The sequence below is a fragment of the Lampetra planeri genome, chromosome 52 (assembly GCF_965212315.1).
Source record: "Lampetra planeri chromosome 52, kcLamPlan1.2.h2, whole genome shotgun sequence".
NCBI classification, from domain to species: domain Eukaryota; kingdom Metazoa; phylum Chordata; class Hyperoartia; order Petromyzontiformes; family Petromyzontidae; genus Lampetra; species Lampetra planeri.
This window is the reverse complement of record NC_136158.1, coordinates 6,611,417-6,633,000: the sequence shown is the minus strand read 5'-3', so window position 1 is coordinate 6,633,000 and position 21,584 is coordinate 6,611,417. Positions and strand designations below refer to the sequence as shown.

Below are 21,584 nucleotides of genomic sequence, written 5' to 3'. Positions count from 1 at the left end.
GGCGAGCTGAAGAACCTTGACATTTACACCGACCACGCGGGCGACGTCGCCGCCGGCGGCGTCACGCGCTCGGATGATCGTGTCGCCCACTCCGAGTGCTGCACACCCGAGTTTTCTGGATGATGTAGCTGGTGAAGATGATGTTGCTGCTGATGATGATGTAGCTGCTGCTGATAATGATGTAGCTGCTGATGATGATGTAACTGCTGCTGCTGCTGATGTAGCTGCTGATGATTATGTAGCTGCTGATGATGATGTAGCTGCTGATGATGATGATGTAGCTGGTGAAGATGATGTAGCTAGTGAAGATGATGTAGCTGCTGCTGATGATGTAGCTGCAGATGATGATGTAGCTGCAGATGATGATGTAGCTGCAGATGATGTAGCTGCTGCTGATGATGTAGCTGCTGCTGATGATGATGTAGCTGCTGCTGCTGCTGCACAGCAACACGATGGGGGTAGGGGGTAGGGGCAGCATCGCGTGGCCGACTCCGGCTGAACGGAATGCGCCAATGTCACTTAACCCCCCCCCCGTCCTCCCCCCCACCGAGCGAAGTCCTCTTGTCAACAGAGACCCGGGAGGGCAGGGGGCGGCAGGGGGGGCTTCTGTCTGCGCCTCTCGAGCCGTAGCGAGGACGCCACTCAGCATCAGCAGCGGCAGCAGCAGCAGCCCGTCACGGAATTCTCTGCGCGGCTGAGACGTCGCTGCGCATTCATCTCGACAATCATCGCCACGGTCGGTTCAGTTTTCCACGGCGGGGGAAGGTGGGGGGGGGGCATAGAATCGTGTGGAAGTGCCCCCCAATCCAGGAGAAGGGAGGTTATAGGGGAATCGCCGCCACGTGTCCCGATGTCGTGGCTGGTGTGGTGGGGGATGCCCCTCACCTCGTCGCTCTCGGCTCCCCTCCTCCTCGTCCTCGCCGCGTGCCTCCTGCTGGGATGGGCCCTGGGGAGGCCGCCTCGCAGTTCGCCCGGAGGGGAGACGTGGACGACGACGAGGGGAGGAGGAGGAGGAAGGATGGAGGTCTGGGCAGGCGACGACTTGGTCGACGACACCGACCCGGCGAAGGAGGAAATCGAGGGTGAGTCGCGGCTCCAGCACGCGCTTCATATAGGTGCGCTGCGTAACCGGTAATCGCATGGGGGAAACCGGTTAATACCGGTTTGTCGCACACGTAGAGACCCCGGGAGCAGTGAGCACAACTTTGGTGTCGGCGAGTCCAGCAACGCGCCCATCCTTTGGACTTGACCGTCCGTCGCAGCCAGCCAGCCAGCAAAACTTTTATAAATGTAATACAGTCGGAGTTGTGACACGGAGACATTGGCATCGAGAACGTGAGACACATTGCCGCTGCTGCTGCTGCTGCCAGAAGAGAAAGCCCTGGCAAGCCGGGAGATGGCCACCACGAACGCCCAAGGATAGAGAGGAAGATTCTGGAGTGTGAGGAGCGGTGGTGCAGCGGTCAGCGTTGCGCTACGAACCTGGAGACCCGAGTTCGATTCCCGCTCACGGCGTCTAAACACCGGGTGACGATTGTCTGAACCGGTCCTAGGCCTCCCCTTGGTCGACTCAGCCTCAAATGAGTACCTGGTGCGGTGTGTCAACATCGACAATAGGGAGACAAAGGCGGCCGGACGTGGTGCTGGCCACCCACCCCCTCGTGTGCCGTTCTGGCCTTCATAGGTGCTCGCTAACAGCACTTGCCCCAACAGTGTGTTAAGGCTACACGGGGGATCTGTGTCTTTTGTGATCCAGCAAGCCTCGCTGCTGCTGTCTGCATAGCAGCAGCCCACGATGGCGCGCGTCTCTAACCACGGTCCGTGCCGCGTGGCGCGTCTACAGGGCCCGCCGAGGAGGAGGGTGACGAGATGGAGGAGGGTGACGAGGTGGAGGAGGCGGGCTCCATCCCTTTCTCGCTGCCGCGGCACGGCGAGGCGGACATGCTGCGTCGCTCGCGGGAATTCTACGAGCTGATGGACGCGCGGCGCTCGGTCCGCCACTTCAGCGCCGAGCCCGTGCCGCTGGCGGTGATCCGGAACGTCGTCCGCACGGCCGGTGCGCGCGCGCGCGCGCGTCCCACGTGACCCCTACGGCCGCGAGTGCCGGGGCGGTTTGTTCCCTCGAGCGCAGCGGTGGCCAATTGCACGCACGTGGTAGCGACGGGGTCCACTCCGGTGGTGTCTCTACGATCGCCCCCCAGACAGCCCCGTGACTCCCACCCCCACCACCCCCACCCTACCACCCCCACGACCCCCACCACCCCCACCCTACCACCCCCACCCCACCACCCCCACCCCCCTACCACCCCCACAACCCCCACCACTCCCACCACCCCCACGACCCTACCACCCCCACGACCCCCACGACCCCCATCACCCCACCACCCCCACCACCCCCACGACCCCCACCACCCCCACGACCCCCACCACCCGACCACCCCCACCACCCCTACCACCCCCATCACCCCCCCACCACCCCCCCGGGTGGATTGGACCACGTGATGCAACACTCGGAGCACTCGCGCCGTCCATCGGTCGCGGGTTGTTGACGTCTGCCCACACTGGGCATCTGCGGAAAAAAGCGCTTCATAGCTCATCGGATTCCTCCAGGATAAAAAAAAAGATTGTATTCTGGTGTATGTTGAACTTCTTTAGCACCGTACGTAGCCAACGGTGGTAATCGGAGGTGCGGGAGGACAAGAAACGAAACACAAAGCGATCTCAGATGTAGCTCTGGGATATCCGCTTCCTCGGACCATCCTCAGCCGGAATGGGGATTGCTCCCAGCCGATGTTCGCGGTGCCTGTTATTGTTTCTCCTGAGACCCACGACATCTTTCGCGGCCATCCCACCCGTGGATCGCGATGCCCGGATTGGCCACCGCTGGGATAGAGCGGCTGGATATGATGGCCGTACCAAGACGCTGTATACGTCCAGATCATTAGTATTGTTAGGGCTCCTTACTATTAAAATTCCTTCCCTTCATTACTGCTAACCCTACCTCCTCCCATTGTTTCTGCTAATCCTACATAATGCACGGGCATAATATGACTTTGAGACCCTCCCCCCTCCTACGCATTCCACAAGTAGTGACTAATCCCATATCTGCATTTTTCCATAAATATGCTAATGTCCTCAATTGATATGCAAATTCATTTGTCAAGGCGCCCTTCCTCCCCTAACCCAGCTTAAATATACGCTGCCAAGCTTGGTGGTGTTCATTCAGACGCTGTCTTTCCGACAGACCTGTTCTTCACCTGAGGACGGCTGCTTGCGTTGTGGCCGAAACGTCGTGAGAATTGTATTTTATTATGTTTTATTTTTATTATTTTATTATTTCCCTTCTACGTGACTTTACCGAAAGAACCAAGAAGATTGTTAGGGCATCTTCTTGATTCTTTCGGTAAAGTCACGTAGAATGGAAGTAATAAAATAAAAAAAATAAAAAAAATAAAACATAATAAAAGTATTACTTCCCTTCTACGTGACTTTACCGAAAGAATCAAGAAGATGAATCCCTGCAGTCACGAAAGCTTTAAATCGAAATTGTTAGGGCAGTTCATGTTAAATCACGAGATAGAGAATCTATTCGGAATTCTCGCAGAACGGTGCCGCCCTTCGTGTTGTTCGAGAACAGTCCGTGGAATCGGATATCACAGAGTTAGGGGCCGTCCATAAATGACGTCACGCACCTAGGTTGGTGGGTGGGGGTCAGACATTTGTGACGAGGGGGGGGGGGTTGAGAAATGTAACGTCACATCAAAATGCGCAACTTTAAATAAATATAGACAACACGTTCTACTTAATTAAATAGGCGTTTTGATAAATGTTTTCTCCTACAACATCAGAGTGCAGCGCCACATTAAATACGCTCTACAATGACAATAGTTTAAAGCGATTTGAAGCATGTTTTTTTTTTGGGGGGCAGAGCTTTGTGACGTCATATTTGAGGGGGGGTCTGACTTTTTGTGACGCCGTGTAACGAGGGGGGGGTGGAGGTCAAAAATCGTCCAAAATCGCGTGACGTCATTTATGGACGGCCCCATTGGTGACCAGGCTGAGACCGTCAAACAACTCGCTGCTACTGCGGCCCGCGGAGAGGATATCCTTGAGACCCCCTCGAGGGTTTCACTGCTCTGCAAGAGTTCCGAATGGCGTCGTCTCCCACCCCACTCGCTCCCCATGCCTCCCTCCCCCCCACCACCCCAGTGTCTCCCCTACCCAAGCCCCCCACCCCCCAGTCTCCCATGCCCCACGCCCTACCTATGCCTCCCCCCACCCTTGTCTCCCCTCCCCATGCCCCCCCCAGTATCTCTCCTCCCCAAGCCCCACTCCCTCCCCATGCCCCCCCCCCCACCCGAGTGTCTTCCGTCTCCATGCACCCCCACCACCCCACCCCCGATGTCCCCCTCCACATCCCCCCCCCCCCCCCGCTTCGTGTCTCCGCCCCCCAAAGCCTCTTCATCCCCCCACCAATATCTCCCCCCCCCCCCCGTTCCGCCCTCGATGGGAGCAGGCTCGTCCCCGAGCGGGGCTCACACGGAGCCGTGGACCTTCGTGGTGGTGCGTGACGCCGCCACCAAGCGGCGAGTGCGTCTCGCCGTGGAGGCCGAGGAGGAGGTGAACTACCGGCGGCGCATGGGCGCCCGCTGGGTCAGCGACGTCCGCCGCCTCTCGCACAGGCACGTAGGGACAGCTGCCACTGGGGGTACCCCCCCCCGCCCTCCGGTTTTTCCCCTCCATGCTATATATTTCCACGTGATAAGCCACTTCGTTGAGCTATCATTTGTAGCCAAGTCCGTAATTATATATATATTGGGGGGGGGGGACACATCCCCCCCCCCCAATATTCAAATATGCTAAAAATGTCCCCGCCAATATATTGCTATAAAATAGATTTCTGTTTATATGATTGTGGTTATGGTTGTACTTTATTAATCCCTAATCTCTGCCATTACATACAATGAAACAAGAAAAGGTAAAACTTTATAAACAGAGCAATGTAATACAATACACTATTAAACATTATTGGAAAAAAATAATAAAAAGTCCATCCTGTGTGTTAGTGAATTTTTTTATATTTTAGGAAGGAAATTCGTTTTCAAATTGAGATTTTTTTTTTCTGAGGGGCGACCCCCAGACCCCCTGGAAGATTTGGTCCCCCCCCAATGTTGACTCCATGGCTAGGCCTTGGCCAGGTCGCTTCTGGAAAAGAGCTACATAGCTCAGTGGGCCTTACCTGCTAAAATAAAGTTATTACAGTTAAAATGAGTACCTGGTGCAGCGTGTAAATATCACCACTGGGGGGACAAAGGCCATCAGGTGTGGTGATGGCCACCCACCCCCTCGTGTGCCACGCCGGCCTTCATAGGTGCTCGCTAACAGCACTTGCCCCAACTCTGTTGAAGGCTATATGGCTAATAATTATATGGATAAACTTCTTTCACACACTGGTATAGCAATACGGGGGGGGGGATCTTTGACTTTGTGTTGTCTACCTACCCAGCCTGTCCTGGCAGAAGCCCTACCTGGAGACGGCCCCGTACCTTATCGTGGTGTTCAAGCAGGTGTACGGCACGCGGCCCCACGACGGGAGCCGCGTGGTTCACTACTACAACGAGATCAGCACATCCATCGCGTGCGGCATCTTGCTGGCAGCCCTGCAGGTGAGGACGGGGGGTGGCGGTGCCCACGCCGACTCTCCAGCTGCCCGCTGCCGTTCGAGGGAGATGTGAACGCATCTGCCTTGACCTATCTCTCTCCACGCTGGTGGTGGCGGCGGCGAGGTTTTCGGCAACATCCCTGGCAGTTGTGCCGAGCCGTGATCCCCACGTTCCCGGACGTATTTTCTTCCAAGCGGTTCTGATTTCTGCGGCACGGAAGCTTTTCGTTTCATCCGTTTAAATCGTGTCTCCCTTGGACCCCCCCCCCTCGCCGCTGCGCAGAACGTGGGGCTGGCGACGCTGACGTCCACGCCGCTGAACTGTGGCGCGCGACTCAGGGAGCTCCTCCGCCGCCCGGACAACGAGAAGCTGCTGATGCTGCTGCCCGTGGGTTTCCCTGCGCGCGGCGCCACCGTGCCCAACCTCGCGCGCAAGCCGCTCGACGACATCATGGTCCTCGTCTGAGAGCGAGCGAGCGTGCGGGAACTAGTTGGGGCTGTGATGCGCGAACACTAAGGACTGCCACGCTCGCACTCGTGTATTCGACGTGGAGAGTATTGCTCACCCGTGTGGGAACGCAGTGCTCTCGCACTCGAGTTATATCGACACACAACTGAACATTGCAATGCGTGCCATCTCAGGTACGCTGAAGTAGACGCCGACCCAGCGGCTCCCGGTGCTCACCCACCGCAAATCCCATCCGGGAATACCAAAAAATTATCGTCAACCCGCAACCTTCCGGTACGTTGGAATATAAACCCAGCGCCGCTTATCCACCTAAAATCACGCTACCAATTCTGGATCACAGCAGCCTCGCTCCAAGCCACAAATACAAATGAAGTCGAGAGATGGAAGCGAGTCTCTGGACTGCGCCCGATGTCAAAAATTAACATCTCGTACAGGCCCCTACCGTCGAACCTCCCCGTTTCAACCTTCCACACCGCCAATGATCGACCATCAACCGAATCAGGACCGGGGCATGTGGCCGATGCGGCCACCCGATGCACAAATGGCGCATCAAAGATTCGGCGGCATGCGAGTGCGGCCACGAATCCCAAACCATCGACCCATATCATAAAGAGTCTCCTGCTGCTGCTGCCTTCACTCATTTAAACAGACAACCGAGTGGATAACAAATCAAAAATTACATCTGTAACCTGCCGCTATTAATCCATATGAAATATGAAGAGCGAGTGAGCGACCTACGACGCTGGCGCAAACTCACGGAGAGAGGCAGACGGAGGAAGAGAAAGGCGGGGAGCACTAGACACGTTTCGGCAGCAGCGCGCGGCCATCGCGAGTTGCTTTATAAACCGGGAACCCGTTTATAAAGGAACTCGCCTGGCTGGCGAGCGAGCGACACTGCAGGGTCACGCGCACAACAGGACGGTCCCAACTTCGATGAACCGGAAAGGGGAGGTCAAATCAGCGGTTCGGTGCCACGCCGCCATCAGCACAGCAGGGCTGATGGCGACATTCACAGCGGCATGAATACCAAATCAGAGCGCCCGTATCTACAAGGTCGCATCCCGGTCATGTTATCGCTACGACCACAAATTACCTTTCCCGCGCACCCCGGACATCGCCGGTGTCACGGACCCCTTCTGCTGGTTTAACATGGACGCTGTCGCCTGATGATGCTAGCTGCAATTACTAGCGAAACGTTGCACTCGAATTGTAAATGTCAGTGGGTTTACTCTCAAACACACCGGTGTGCTGTGCTAGTAACGAATTGGCGTTTTTTATTAACGTGATCAAAACCTTGCTAATTGGCTGTGTCGGCTGGTGGCAGGTTTAACGACACATTTATATTGATCTAACCCAAAAACCTGGATTATGGACCCTCCTGCCAGATTGGCCGTTTCCTTTCGGAGTGTTCAACCACCATATTGCCGGGCCTCCTCCTCTCTGACCACCCCCACCATCTCCTTGACCCCCGACTTCTTATAACCTTCGCTCGAGTCGTCGCACGTGTAAAACGTTGCCTGTCATGTTGAAGAGTGCCTTCCATCACAGGCTGTGGAACTCCGTATTCCCAAATACCCCACCCTGTCTGCTGCCCCCCAACGTAGCTGCTCGCGGCCATGTTTATTACTTCACGTTGTACGATACCAGCGAGTTGCCATTTTATCCGTGGCGATTATGCGAACCCGGTCTCTGTGTTCAATAAGGCTCGTTAGTTGTACGCACATTGTACGGCTCGGCGGATAAAACGCATTCGTCGTTTCATCGTGGAGATTCGCCCCTGGTAATACAGCGGTGTATTAACCAATTACCAGGCGCCGTCTGGTAATTACAGCGTAGAAATACAAATATGCCAGGCGCAGTCTGGTAATTACATCTGGTAATTACAGCGGTGTAATAACCGCGCGAATACCAGGCGCCGTCTGCCTCACAGTGAACATTAAAAGATCCCCTGACATCATTCGCAAGAGTAGTCCATTGTGTACCCGTGCCACGGTACAAACTTGACGGGTTACACCGCAAATTGCTCACTTGGGAATACGCACGGCGACCTCGCCCCGCCGCCGTGAACACTCCCTCAGGCTGCATCTGTGAAACGCATTGGGCGGCGCCTTCCTTCATGATCACCACCTACGCGCCATAAAGAACCATAGCACCGATGCCAAAATGTGTGAATGACTTATTATCATCATCATCATCTTTATAATAAAGGCAACAACCGTAAACGTGGCGCGAACCGCGGGGGGGAGAGAGAGAGGACGGGCGAAGCCACGCGCGTCCCGTTTGCGACTGCTCCCGCCACGGTGGGAAATCACTCCCCTCCATCGGGGGGAGGGGTGGGGGTCACGAGTCGAAGGCCGGAGGCGGGGATCGACGCGGAGCAGCGATCGGCTTGGCCGAGGAGAACGCGACGGCAGGGCGTGACGGGAAGCCGCTGGTGCGGCGTGGTGACGGCTCGGCATCGGGCGAGCGAAGGCCTCGACTCGCGACGGGACACGCGCCGGGCCAGAACATGCACATTCGCGCATAAAAATCTCTCGAGACCCGTCCATGTTTGCATCCCTTAAGTTATATTTGCATGGCAGGCAAGTGTGTACGCGACAAGCAGCGGCTGCCACCCTCACCGCTTCATCACCGACTACACACACACACCGCGGGATTTCGATTCACTACATTCACCCCCTGGACTCCAGCGTGTCTACGAGCCCTGGACGAGCACAGGCTTCACAAACCCTTGCGTCTACGTCGTGGCCCGCGCATCATCACGGCGTGGCACACGCACGCGCGTGGAACATGATACAAAAGAGTTCTTGGCACCCACGGACATTAAGCTTGCATGCACCACGGTTCGTTTGGTTTTCACTCGCTGTGCTTATTGCCACGACAGAAACAACATTTCGCAGACCGCTCGGTCAAAAACACGAAACGCGCACCCTCTCCCTCGTGCCCCCGAGTCCGTGAAAGACGCCGCTGTCGCCGCCGCCACTGCGCACGCGGCAGCGACCGGAGTTGTCTCTCGATCCTTGCTATAGAGATCGTGGCAAACTCCAAGTGCGGTTATTTATTTGGTTTATGAAGGGGGATAAATCCGTGTCATTTGCCATCTCCTACCGGTCCACAGCTCATACGTTGGCCAATACTTCGTCGTGTCCACACAAACTCGTGTTATGTTGGAAGTGGCAATTTCTCTTTCACGCCGCCAACTGCGATCGATAAAAAAAACACTTATATTACTTTAATTCGGCATGTCACGTCCGCCACGGCAGATAGTTTGCCCCCAGCGGCGAAGGCCGCGAGGCGTCTGCAGAGCGCGGAGCTCCCAGTTTGTAACGACGTGATGCAAGCACGGTGAACGTTTACCAACGACGCTGACCGCGAGCAGAGTAGGCGTGTCCGAGCTTCGCGCGCACACAACGGTGCACTTCCACGTCACCTTCCGACTCTGAAAACACGACCCGAGCAAAAGAGTCCAAATTACAAACCTATCAAAAAGGAATTAAAAAGATGACCCCTCTGCACCAAAGCAGCTCCCAGCGCGACTACAGTTCACCGGATCAAAGTCGCCGGCTCGGAGCGACAACTCTCAATGCGTCCTACGACGGTGCAGGCCTCCGCGGTGCCGTGGCCTGGACCGCGGTCGAAAATCCCAGCGAGGAGCGGCAAAAGCGGCGTCTCATCCCTCGAACACTCCGTGCTGCTCCTCCCCAGCGGGCTCCCCCAGGGGCTTCAGGGCGTGCATCTCCTTCTTGTGGTGCGCCAGCATGTAGAAGCGCGAGAAGTGCTTGCCGCACACCTCGCACGCGAACGTCTCGCCGCGGTGGATGCGCTTGTGCCGCGACAGGTTGTGCGACAGCGAGAAGGTCTTGCCGCACAGCTCGCACGAGAAGGGCTTCTCGCCCGTGTGCTTGCGCATGTGCAACGCCAGCAAGCACTGGTAGCGGAAGCTGGCCCGGCACACGTGGCACTGCAGCTGCCCGCAACGCCCGCCGTGCTGCGCCGTCGCCGCCGCCGCCGCCGCCTTCTTCGCCCGGCTGCCACCGCCGCCGCCGAAGGCCGCGTCGCCGCGCGTGGGGTGCGAGGGGGCCGGCGCCGCCCCTCCCCGCGTGCCGTGCGGCTCCAGGTCCCCCGCGCTGAACTGGGCGCCGGCGGGGCCCGGCAGCTGGGAGTAGGTGAAGCCGTACCAGCCCCGGGGCTCCCCCCACTCGGCAGCTGGGAAAGAGACGGGGGGGGGGGGGGGTAGGGGTTAGAATGCAAAGCTCCGTGGCGGCGTGCCCAGTAGCCATCGCGCGTTTGGCGGGGGTCTCGTACTCAATGTGTCAAAAATCATCATTGGATTTTTTAGGGTTAAGCCGCGTAGCAATGATACGGCCAAATTTGTGCCGTGAGACACTCTCACACACACAGCACGGCCGCGTGTACAAGCGTTCAACATGCCGATTATAACTGTTGTTGCAGCTCACCGGTGAGTTTAAGAACAAATCTCACATCCAAATTTAGCAGCTATCACATGTAATTTTTTCAATGGTATTCGTTTGGCTACGTTGGGTTATGCAAGTCGCTTATCGCGTGTAAAGCGCCGCCCAAAGTGCCCCCCCTCCCCACAATCCCTGGCGTCAGGGACGGTGGCTCCATCGCGAACACAAAACCGTGATCGTCGTGGCGAGAGTGGACGCATGCTCACATCGCTGCTGGCTCGCGTTGCCGGCGCCGGACGCCGCCAAGCCGCGCGCGCTCGGGCACGCGTGCTGCTCCCGCCGCTCGCACGGGAGCCATCCTAGCGCCGCTCCGTCGTCGCCGCTGCCTCCGCCGCCTCCCCTGGTCCGCGACTCCGAGCCGTTAGCCGAGCCGGAGCCGCGCTGGCGCACGCCCACACGGCCGCTCCCTCCCTCCCCCGCGGCGCCGGCGAATGGCCGCCATGCCGGGAAGCCCCGGGGTGCCGGGGCCTTCCTCGCCAGGGCGTGTGGAGGGGTCCCCCCCGTCCACCGCGTGGCGCAGGGGCTCGCTGCCCTCTTTTTTCAGGTCGCCTGCAAAGAGAGAAGCGCAGAGCCCACTTGACCGCGAGCTCCGTCTCGGATGATAATCTTCACCCAAGCGCGTAGGTGTCGGCAGCCGAGGTTACGATTTCACAATTGATTTCTTTTGGTCATGGCCATGTAATGGTCTGCTCAAATTTGTGTCGTTCAGACCCTCCACCAACCCGACGCAGCCAAATAAATGAAAATGTGAGATATTATTGTTTCAGCTCACTCACCGGTGAGTTGAAAAACAATGCTCATTTGGCCACAATTAGATACGTTGCTTGAAACTGCGCCAGGCATCTGCAGGTCAAGATTCAATAAGTCGGAATAAAAATCGCGTCTCACGACCTGACACGTGTACAGTTATGACGTCGGAAGGCGGCACCACAAGGCAAAAGTGGCCACCGAGCCAGTGATATGCAAGGAGGGCCAATGCCTCAATCTCCCCAGCAAATCAGGCTGGTACACAAACAGCAAGCCAGACCCCAGGCCCGCCATTCACTATCAGTCCGAGCACTGTGTGGCCATACGGCAGAGAGTGTGTGGGCAGAGTGTGTGGGCAGAGTGTGTGGGCAGCGTGTGTGTGGGCAGAGTGTGTGGGCAGAGTGTGTGTGGGCAGAGTGTGTGGGCAGAGTGTGTGGGCAGAGTGTGTGTGGGCAGAGTGTGTGGGCAGAGTGTGTGGGCAGAGTGTGTGGGCAGAGTGTGTGGGCAGAGTGTGTGGGCAGAGAGTGTGGGCAGAGTGTGTGGGCAGAGTGTGCGGGCAGAGTGTGCGGGCAGTGAGTGTATGGGCGGTGAGTGTTTACACGCATCGCCGGCGTTCTTCATGTCGTCCGCCTTCACGTCCACGTCCCAGTTGGCTTCACCGTCGTCGCTATCTTCTCCCACCCCGGTGTCTCCCTCCACGTGCCAGTCTTCCAGCTCTGGGTCACAGATCACACTTCGCTTAGTTCGATCTAGCCAATCAACAAGAGCTTCTCTGTGTAGGCCGACAATGAACCACACTTTCTGTGGATGAGAAACCCGTGAGATGGAAATTCAGGAGGCCGGGTGGCACAGAGGTCCGAGCGCAGAGTTGGTACTGCCGGTGACTAAAACTGGGTTCTCAAGGGCAGTGAGTTGATGGTCTTGGTGAATACCTGCTAAAAAAAACAAAGGAGAAATTTGGTTTTCCAGTGCATAAATTCTAGCTCTGTAAAGCATTTTTTTGTTCACCACGGGATGAACATCACTCTCAGTGGCACGGTGGACAAAAAAGTGCTACCCCCCCCCCCCCCCATGTGAAACAGAGGTCATGGGGATCTCAGAGGTAGCTCCGAGAACTCCGATTCTGCGGGCCGTTCTCCAACGCCAAGTGTTGCAATGCTCTGCGCGAGTCCGTAAATGGATTCTGTCTCGTGCCCAGATGTCGCCGACAAAGTAAACTGAATAAAAATTGATGACGTGTTTTTTTTCTTCCCCCATCATCAAGGTTGACGACCGACTCACTGCCCGTAGACTCACTGCCGCCTCGCCCTGTACACTCACTGCCCTGGATGCCGTACCTTCGTACGCTTGCTCCGTCTTGATGTTCGTCGTCTCCCAGAGGCTGTTGTTGTCCTGCGCGTCGCAGTTCTCCTGCAGTTCCCCCGAGGCTTCAGTCAAGTCGTGGGCTCCGTCGTGGGCCCCGTCGTGGGGCCCGTCGTGGGGCCCGTCGTGGGGCCCGTCGTGGGGCCCGTCGTGGTCCCCGTCATGGTCCCCATCGTGGGCCCCGTCGTAGGCCGAACCATCTCCCGCTTCTGAAAGCGCAAACGCCAGGTGTCACAACAGCGGCCTAAAAAGATCGCACGTGAGCAGCTTGGAGCACGCAGCACCGCAGCAAAGCGTGGTACGGCGCAGGCGTGGCCAGATTTCCTGACCCCAAGAGGCAGCGACGCGACCCCCCAGCGGAAGCATGTTTGGCGCTTGTTGCAGAGGTCCGCGGTTCGAATCTGGCAGGACTCCCTGGTTACTTCTGCGGTGCGTGTTAGCCGTATTTACTACACGTCGTGTGTTTCACAGCGTACCCCTGACATTCCAAAGAATCCCTGACATTCCAAATGCGTTGGCCATTGAGTGCCACCATCATATCCAAATTGTCCAAATTCAAAAATTGCCAGTATTACGTATGGAAATCATCAAGGGACCGCTGCCACTGGGGGTGGCCTTTGAATGCTTGAGACGCGATGTAAAGCGCTTTGAGTTGCCGAGACATTCCAGCAAGATCCATGTGAATGAAAAAGATCGATAGATTGCATAGCTGAGAGTCACAAGACACACAGTGGTGGTCATGCGGGGATGGTCTTGAAGGTCAGTTTGCTCGCGCTGGTAGGCCAATTGTTAAACCCAGACTTTACAAATACAGGAACGGGTCGCGGGACGTTGAGCGTAAAACCGCCTGTCATAAAGGTTCAGGTTCCACGTTCAACAATAGATATCAAATGAGGGGCAAGCGAGTGAGTAGTAGAGGCATTCACCCACGAAACAAAGATCCTTCGCGTATCCTACATAGATTGTGCGGCAAGTGCTCTTAGCGAGTACCTTTTAAGGTCATAATGGCGCATGAAGGAGTGGTGTGGCCGAGACCAAAGCCGACTGCATTTGTGTCCTCGGTGCTAATGTTTACAAACGGCGCTAGGTCCTCACTTAAGGCCGAGTCCAACTACTGGAGGCCCCACGTTTTCACCACGGCCCCTACAATTAAACACCACCGATATCACAACCCGCACTCTTCGTTGCCCTAAATCTGCAGCCGACTCCTCACGTCGACGGTGACGGTGTTGGCACAAGTCAGAGGTCGCAAACGGGTACCCGATACCCGTACCCTACCCGATACCTGGCTACCCGTACCCGGCCGGGTACCCGTTTGCAACCCTGGTGCGGCCGGGTACGGGTAGGCCGTGAGTCACTGGTGAGTCACCGTTTGTCACTCATTTCCCAACGTCTTGTCTCTTCTCACAATTCAAGTTCCTAGAATCAACCGACCCGCGCCTGCAACATGGCTTCATCCCAGAGGTCGCAATCAGGTACCCGATACCCGTATCCTACCCATACCCGGCTGGGTACGGGTAGGGTACGGGTACGGCCGGGTATGGGTACGGGTAAGGAGTCAAAACCTGTTTGCGACCTCTGGCACAAGTCGAGCGCTGCGCACCTGAGCCAGCGTTATCCTGCACGGTCACGCCGTCCCCCGCTCCGCCGTCGTCCAGCGTGCCGCCGTACAGCGCCGGCTCCAGGCGGGTGAACCGCTCCGCCGACTGCAGAAGCTCCTGGCTCAGACTGTTGAGCATCACCACGATGGCGTCGAGGAGGCCGCTCAGGAACGGCCGCACCGCCAACACGTGGCCACCCGGCGAGCCCGGCACGACGCCGCCACCGCCGTCCCGGCACGCGGGGGCGGACGCCTCGGCCACGCGGCGCAACACGGCGTAGAAGGCGAAGGGCAAGCGTTCGCGCGCGGCGGCGAACAGCTCGGCACGCACGTGCGACTGTTCGGCGCACGCCAGCAGCGCCTCGTAGTCGCCGATGCCGAGCTCGCGATTCACCGCCTCCGCCACGCTCATGCTCATGCCTTGAGCAGCAAGCCACGCGGGGAAGTCTTGCCGCGGGTTCACGGACCCCCCCACCGCCGCCGCCACCGCCACTACCGCCGCCATCGCTTAGTCGCTGGCTTCCTGGTCACCGCTCGCTGACACGGGAAGGAAGGGGAACGTGATGGAAGATGCTGTAGAGGAAGACATGTTTTGCGGTTGTGTCCCGTTACCAGCGCGTCTCCGACGTGTTTTTTGGTTGTGCCGTCCGTTGTTCGGCACGATGTCAGATGCTTTTGCTAGGCTTGATGGGGGGAGCAAGACATCAGACATCGCCCCTAACAACAGAGAGGAAAAGACGGTCCCCTCCATTGCCAGGCCTCTCAATGTGCTGTCAGTTTCAAGTTACAAGACAAATAACCAATTCTGAACTCTCGCCTAGAAGTGCTACCCACAGAAGCGGATATTCCAGAGCTACCTGCGAGATCCCTGTTTCATGTGACCACTGGGTCTGCACAACAGGAGAGGGTGAAAGCACTTTCCCATCAGCACTGGTACCGAGCGAAATGTTGTCACAAGGTCAACTTTAACAGCTTGTGGCATTTGTAAACCGTCAATGTAAACATGCGCTCAGGTTTGTATTGATTGGCACCTTGTATTTTCTTAAAAACTGTTATAGTCATGGTAAAATAAGAATTCTCAGCAATAAGGGTATGGTCTCATTGATTGGTAAATATCAGTGGTGATGTGTTTAAATCTAAATGATGTGTGCTCCACACCGTACCACCTCGCATTCCCCAAGTGAATTCTCAGGCTTATAACTTGAGCTGGCTTGGGTGGTAGGACTGTCTACGTATCAAACCCCTGCGAAAACAGTGAGATGAAAAACCACCTCATGTCCCTGTGAAATGAGACGTTAACACCTTGACTCCGAGTGCTAAGCAAGAACACGCTGTTGTAAGGGGGCGAGGCTATGAGTTGAACACATGTCGATGCGGATGACGAATGTGCCGTGTTACCAAGATAACATAGAATGCGTTACCAGGTCGACACAAGAGGTTTCGCGTAACCAGGTTAACAGAGAAGCGACGTTATCAGGTTAACAGGTAACCCACGTTATTATATTTAGAGACCCTCCATTAGCAGGTTAACACAGAGACTATGTTATCAGGTTAAGACAGACTACGTTATCATGTTAACACGGAGATCGCGTTACCAGGTTAACACAGAGACTACGTTATCAGGCAAACACAGACTACGTTATCATGTTAACACGGAGATCGCGTTACCAGGTTAACACGGAGATCGCGTTACCAGGTTAACACAGAGATCGCGTTACCAGTTTAACAAGGAGACCGTGTTACCAGGTTAACACCGAAATCGCGTTACCAGGTTAACACAGAGACAACGTTATCAGGTTAACACAGACTACGTTATCATGTTAACACGGAGATCGCGTTACCAGGTTAACACAGAGACTACGTTATCATGCTAACACAGACTACGTTATCATGTTAACACGGAGATCGCGTTACCAGGTTAACACGGAGATCGCATTACCAGGTTAACACAGAGATCGCGTTACCAGGTTAACACAGAGATCGCGTTACCAGGTTAACAGAGATCGCGTTGCCAAGCGCCGGGACCCACTTCAGCTGCGAAGAGGCCTTGGGCCTACCGCTCCTCTCGCTCGCAGTGATGGCGACCAGACCACGCCCACCACAGTCCAACCCCGCCCCCTCCACCCCAACTCCCCTCCCCCTCCACCCCAACCCCCGCCCCTCCACCCCAACTCCCTCCCCCTCCACCCCAACTCCCCTCCCCCTCCACCCCAACTCCCCTCCCCCTCCACCCCAACTCCCTCCCCCTCCACCCCAACTCCCTCCACCACAACTCCATCCCCCTCCACCCCAACTCCCGCCCCCTCCCACCCCAACCCCCGCCCCTCCACCCCAACTCCCTCCCCCTCCACCCCAACTCCCTCCCCCTCCACCCCAACTCCCCCCCCCCTCCACCCCAACTCCCCTCCCCCTCCACCCCAACTCCCTCCCCCTCCACCCCAACTCCCTCCACCACAACTCCATCCCCCTCCACCCCAACTCCCACCCCCTCCACCCCAACCCCCGCCCCTCCACCCCAACTCCCTCCCCCTCCACCCCAACCCCGCCCCCCCATCCACCACAACCCCCCCCTCCACCCCAACTCCCCTCCCCCTCCACCCCAACTCCCCCCCCTTCCACCCCAACTCCCCCCCCCCTCCACCCCCAACTCCCCCCTCCACCGCAACTCCCCCTCCACCCCAACCCCCGCCCCCACCACCCCAACTCCCCCCCACCCCAACTCCCCCCCCTCCACCCCAACTCCCCCCCCCCCTCCACCCCAACCCACCCCCCCCACCACCCCAACTCCCCCCCCCCCCCACCCCAACTCCCCCCTCCCTCCACCCCAACTCCCCCCCCCCCTCCACCCCAACCCACCCCCCCTCCACCACAACCCCCCCCCACTCCACTCCAACTCCCCCCCCCTCCACCCCAACTCCCCCCCCTCCACCCCAACCCACCCCCCCTCCACCCCAACTCCCCCCCTCCACCCCCAACTCCCACCCCCCTGCACCCCAACTCCCCCCCCTCCACCCCACACTCCCCCCCCCCACCCCACCCCAACTCCCCCCCTCCACCCCAACCCCCCCCTCCACCCCAACTCCCCCCCCTCCACCCCAACCCCCCCCCCCCCACCCCAACCCCCCCCCTCCACCCCAATTCCCCCCCCCCCCCACCCCAACCCCCCCCCTCCACCCCCAACTCCCCCCCCTCCACCCCAACCCCCCTCCCCCTCCACCCCCAACTCCCCCCCCCCTCCACCCTAACTCCCGCCCCCTCCACCCCAACTACCCCCCCCCCCCTCCACCCCAACCCTCACCCCCTCCACCCCAACCCCCCCCTCCACCCCAACCCCCCTCCCCCTCCACCCCAACCCCCCCCCCCTCCACCCCAACTCCCCCCCCCCCTCCACCCCAACCTCCCCCCCCCCACCCCAACCCCCCTCCCCCCTCCACCCCAACCCCCCACCTCCACCCCAACTTCCCCCCTCCACCCCAACCCCCCCCTCCACCCCAACTCCCCCCCCCCTCCACCCCAACCCTCACCCCCCTACCCCAACTCCCCCCCCCCCTCCACCCCAACCCCACCCCTCCACCCCCAACTCCCCCTCCACCCCAACTCCCCCCCTCTCCACCCCAACCCCATACTCTACCCCAACCCCCCCCACCCCCACCTCCACACACCCCCCCCCCCCTCCACCCCAACCCCCCTCCACCCCAACTCCCCCACCCCTCCACCCCAACTCCCCCCCCCCCTCCACCCCAACCCCCTCCCCCTCCACCCCAACTCCCCCCCCCCCCCCCTCCACCCCAACTCCCCCCCACCACCCCAACTCCCCTCCCCCTCCACCCCAACTCCCTCCCCCCTCCACCCCAACTCCCCCCCCCCCCTCCCACCCCAACTCCCTCCCCCTCCACCCCAACTCCCCTCCCCCTCCACCCCAACCCCCTCCACCCCCACAACTCCCCCACCCCTCCACCCCAACCCCGCCCCCTCCACCCCAACTCCCCTCCACCCCAACCCCCTCCACCCCCAACTCCCCCCCCCCCTCCACCCCAACCCCGCCCCCTCCACCCCAACTTCCTCCCCCTCCACCCCAACTCCCTCCCCCTCCACCCCAACTCCCTCCCCCTCCACCCCAACTCCCTCCCCCTCACCCCAACTCCCCCCCCCTCCACCCCAACCTCCCCCTCCACCCCAACTTCACCCCCAACCCCCGCCCCTCCACCCCAACTCCCCCCCCCCCCTCCACCCCAACTCCCCCCCCCCTCCACCCTAACTCCCCACCCCCCCCCCCCCACCCCAACCCACCCCCCCTCCACCCCAACTCCCCCCCCCCTCCACCCCAACTCCCCCCCCCCTCCACCCCAACCCACCCCCCCCTCCACCCCAACTCCCCCCCCCCTCCACTCCAACTTCCCCCCCCCCCCCCCCTCCACCCCAACTCCCCACCCCCTCCACCCCAACCCCGCCCCCTCCACCCCCCAACTCCCCCCCCTCCACCCCAACTCCCCCCCCCCCCACCCCAACTCCCCCCCCCCTCCACTCCAACTTCCCCCCCCTCCACCCCAACTCCCCACCCCCCTCCACCCCAACCCCCCCCCTCCACCCCAACTCCCCCCGCCCTCCACCCCAACTCCCCCCCCCCTCCACCCCAACTCCCCCCCCTCCACCCCAACTCCCCCCCTCCACCCCAACTCGCCCCCCCTCCACTCCAACTCCCCCCCCCTCCACCCCAACTCCCCCCCCCCTCCACCCCAACTCCCCCCCCTCCACCCCAACTCCCCCCCCCTGCACCCCAACTCCCCCCCCCCTCCACCCCAACTCCCCCCCCTCCACCCCAACTCCCCCCCCTCCACCCCAACCCCGCCCCCTCCACCCCACTCCCCTCCCCCTCCACCCCAACCCCCGCCCCTCCACCCCAACTCCCTCCCCCTCCACCCCAACTCCCCTCCCCCTCCACCCCAACTCCCCTCCCCCTCCACCCCAACTCCCTCCCCCTCCACCCCAACTCCCTCCACCACAACTCCATCCCCCTCCACCCCAACTCCCGCCCCCTCCACCCCAACCCCCGCCCCTCCACCCCAACTCCCTCCCCCTCCACCCCAACTCCCTCCCCCTCCACCCCCACTCCCCCCCCCTCCACCCCAACTCCCCTCCCCCTCCCCCCAACTCCCTCCCCCTCCACCCCAACCTCCCTCCACCACAACTCCATCCCCCTCCACCCCCAACTCCCACCCCCTCCACCCCAACCCCCGCCCCTCCACCCCAACTCCCTCCCCCTCCACCCCAACCCCGACCCCTCCACCCCAACCCCGCCCCCTCCACCCCAACCCCGCCCCCCCATCCACCACAACCCCCCCCCCTCCACCCCAACTCCCCCTCCACCCCAACTCCCCCCCCTTCCACCCCAACTCCCCCCCCCCTCCACCCCAACTCCCCCCTCCACCGCAACTCCCCCTCCACCCCAACCCCCGCCCCTCCACCCCAACTCCCCCTCCACCCCAACCCCCCCCCCTCCACCCCAACTCCCCCCCCCCTCCACCCCAACCCACCCCCACCCCACCCCCCAACTCCCCCCCCCCCCCTCCACCCCAACCCCCCCCCCCCCCTCCACCCCAACCCCCCCCCCCCCCCCCCCCCACCCCAACCCACCCCCCCCTCCACCACAACTCCCTCCCCTCTCCACTCCAACTCCCCCCCCCTCCACCCCAACTCCCCCCCTCCACCCCAACCCACCCCCCCCTCCACCCCAACTCCCCCCCTCCACCCCAACTCCCCCCCCCCCCCTGCACCCCCAACTCCCCCCCCCTCCCACCCCAACTCCCCCCCCCCTCCACCCCAACCCCCCCCCCCTCCACCCCAACTCCCCCCCCCTCCACCCCAACTCCCTCCCCCTCCACCCCAACTCCCCTCCCCCACCCACCCCAACCCCCCTCCACCCCAACTCCCCCACCCCCTCCACCCCAACCCCCCCCCTCCACCCCACTCCCCCTCCCCCTCCCACCCCCACCCCCTCCACCCCAACTCCCCCCCCCCCCCTCCACCCCAACCCCGCCCCCTCCACCCCCAACTCCTCCCCCTCCACCCCAACCCCTCCCCCTCCACCCCAACTCCCTCCCCCTCCACCCCAACTCCCTCCCCCCTCACCCCAACTCCCCCCCCCTCCACCCCAACTCCCCCTCCACCCCAACTCCACCCCAACCCCCGCCCCTCCACCCCAACTCCCCCCCCCCTCCACCCCAACTCCCCCCCCCCTCCACCCTAACTCCCCCCCCCCCTCCACCCCAACCCACCCCCCCCCACCCCAACCCCACCCCCCCCCTCCACCCAACTCCCCCCCCCCTCCACCCCAACCCACCCCCCCCTCCACCCCAACTCCCCCCCCCCTCCACTCCAACTCCCCCTCCCTCCACCCCAACTCCCCCACCCCCTCCACCCCAACCCTCCCCCCCTCCACCCCAACTCCCCCCCTCCACCCCAACTCCCCTCCCCCTCCACCCCAACTCCCCCCACCCCACCACCCCAACCCCCTCCACCCCAACTCCCCCCACCCCCTCCACCCCAACCCCGCCCCCTCCACCCCAACTCCCCCCCCCCTCCACCCCAACCCCCCTCCACCCCAACTCCCCCCCCCCCTCCACCCCAACCCCGCCCCCCTCCACCCCAACTTCCTCCCCCCTCCACCCCCAACTCCCTCCCCCTCCACCCCAACTCCCTCCCCCTCCACCCCCAACTCCCTCCCCCTCCACCCCAACTCCCCCCCCCCTCCACCCCAACTCCCCCTCCACCCCAACTCCACCCCAACCCCCCGCCCCTCCACCCCCAACTCCCCCCCCCCTCCACCCCAACTCCCCCCCCCCCCTCCACCCTAACTCCCCCCCCCCCTCCACCCCAACCCACCCCCCCTCCACCCCAACTCCCCCCCCCCTCCACCCCAACTCCCCCCCCCCCTCCACCCCCAACCCACCCCCCCCCACCCCAACACCCCCCCCCCCCTCCACTCCAACTTCCCCCTCCCTCCACCCCAACTCCCCACCCCCTCCACCCCAACCCCGCCCCCCTCCACCCCAACTCCCCCCCCTCCACCCCAACTCCCCCCCCTCCACCCCAACCTCCCCCCCCCCCCCTCCACTCCAACTTCCCCCCCCCCCTCCACCCCAACTCCCCACCCCCTCCACCCCAACCCCGCCCCCTCCACCCCAACTCCCCCCGCCTCCACCCCAACTCCCCCCCCCCTCCACCCCAACTCCCCCCCCCCCCACCCCAACTCCCCCCCCCTCCACTCCAACT

General features: G+C 60.9%; 2 protein-coding genes across 8 annotated transcripts; one reads left to right on the top strand and one right to left on the bottom strand.

Annotated features, from left to right (window-relative positions):
- The first annotated feature begins 603 nt into the window (after positions 1 to 603).
- IYD (iodotyrosine deiodinase) lies at positions 604 to 8,288 on the top strand. The gene is made up of 5 exons (XM_078616860.1): positions 604 to 1,082; positions 1,844 to 2,056; positions 4,517 to 4,682; positions 5,507 to 5,666; positions 5,946 to 8,288. Exons 1-5 carry the CDS (start codon positions 851 to 853, stop codon positions 6,126 to 6,128), a joined length of 954 nt encoding a protein of 317 aa, XP_078472986.1. The 5' UTR covers positions 604 to 850; the 3' UTR covers positions 6,129 to 8,288.
- A 2,607-nt stretch (positions 8,289 to 10,895) lies between these two features.
- LOC144734597 (uncharacterized) lies at positions 10,896 to 16,426 on the bottom strand. 7 transcript variants are annotated; one of them, XM_078616858.1, is made up of 5 exons: positions 16,342 to 16,426; positions 14,316 to 14,849; positions 12,688 to 12,921; positions 11,950 to 12,066; positions 10,896 to 11,152 (listed from the first exon to the last, which is right to left on the bottom strand). In XM_078616858.1, exons 2-5 carry the CDS (start codon positions 14,815 to 14,817, stop codon positions 10,965 to 10,967), a joined length of 1,041 nt encoding a protein of 346 aa, XP_078472984.1. In that variant the 5' UTR covers positions 14,818 to 14,849; positions 16,342 to 16,426; the 3' UTR covers positions 10,896 to 10,964. The 7 variants fall into 7 exon arrangements, with proteins under 7 accessions (XP_078472984.1, XP_078472982.1, XP_078472979.1 ...); XM_078616856.1 differs by having other exon boundaries at positions 16,302 to 16,394; XM_078616853.1 differs by having other exon boundaries at positions 14,316 to 15,555; positions 16,302 to 16,388.
- Positions 16,427 to 21,584: the final 5,158 nt, after the last annotated feature.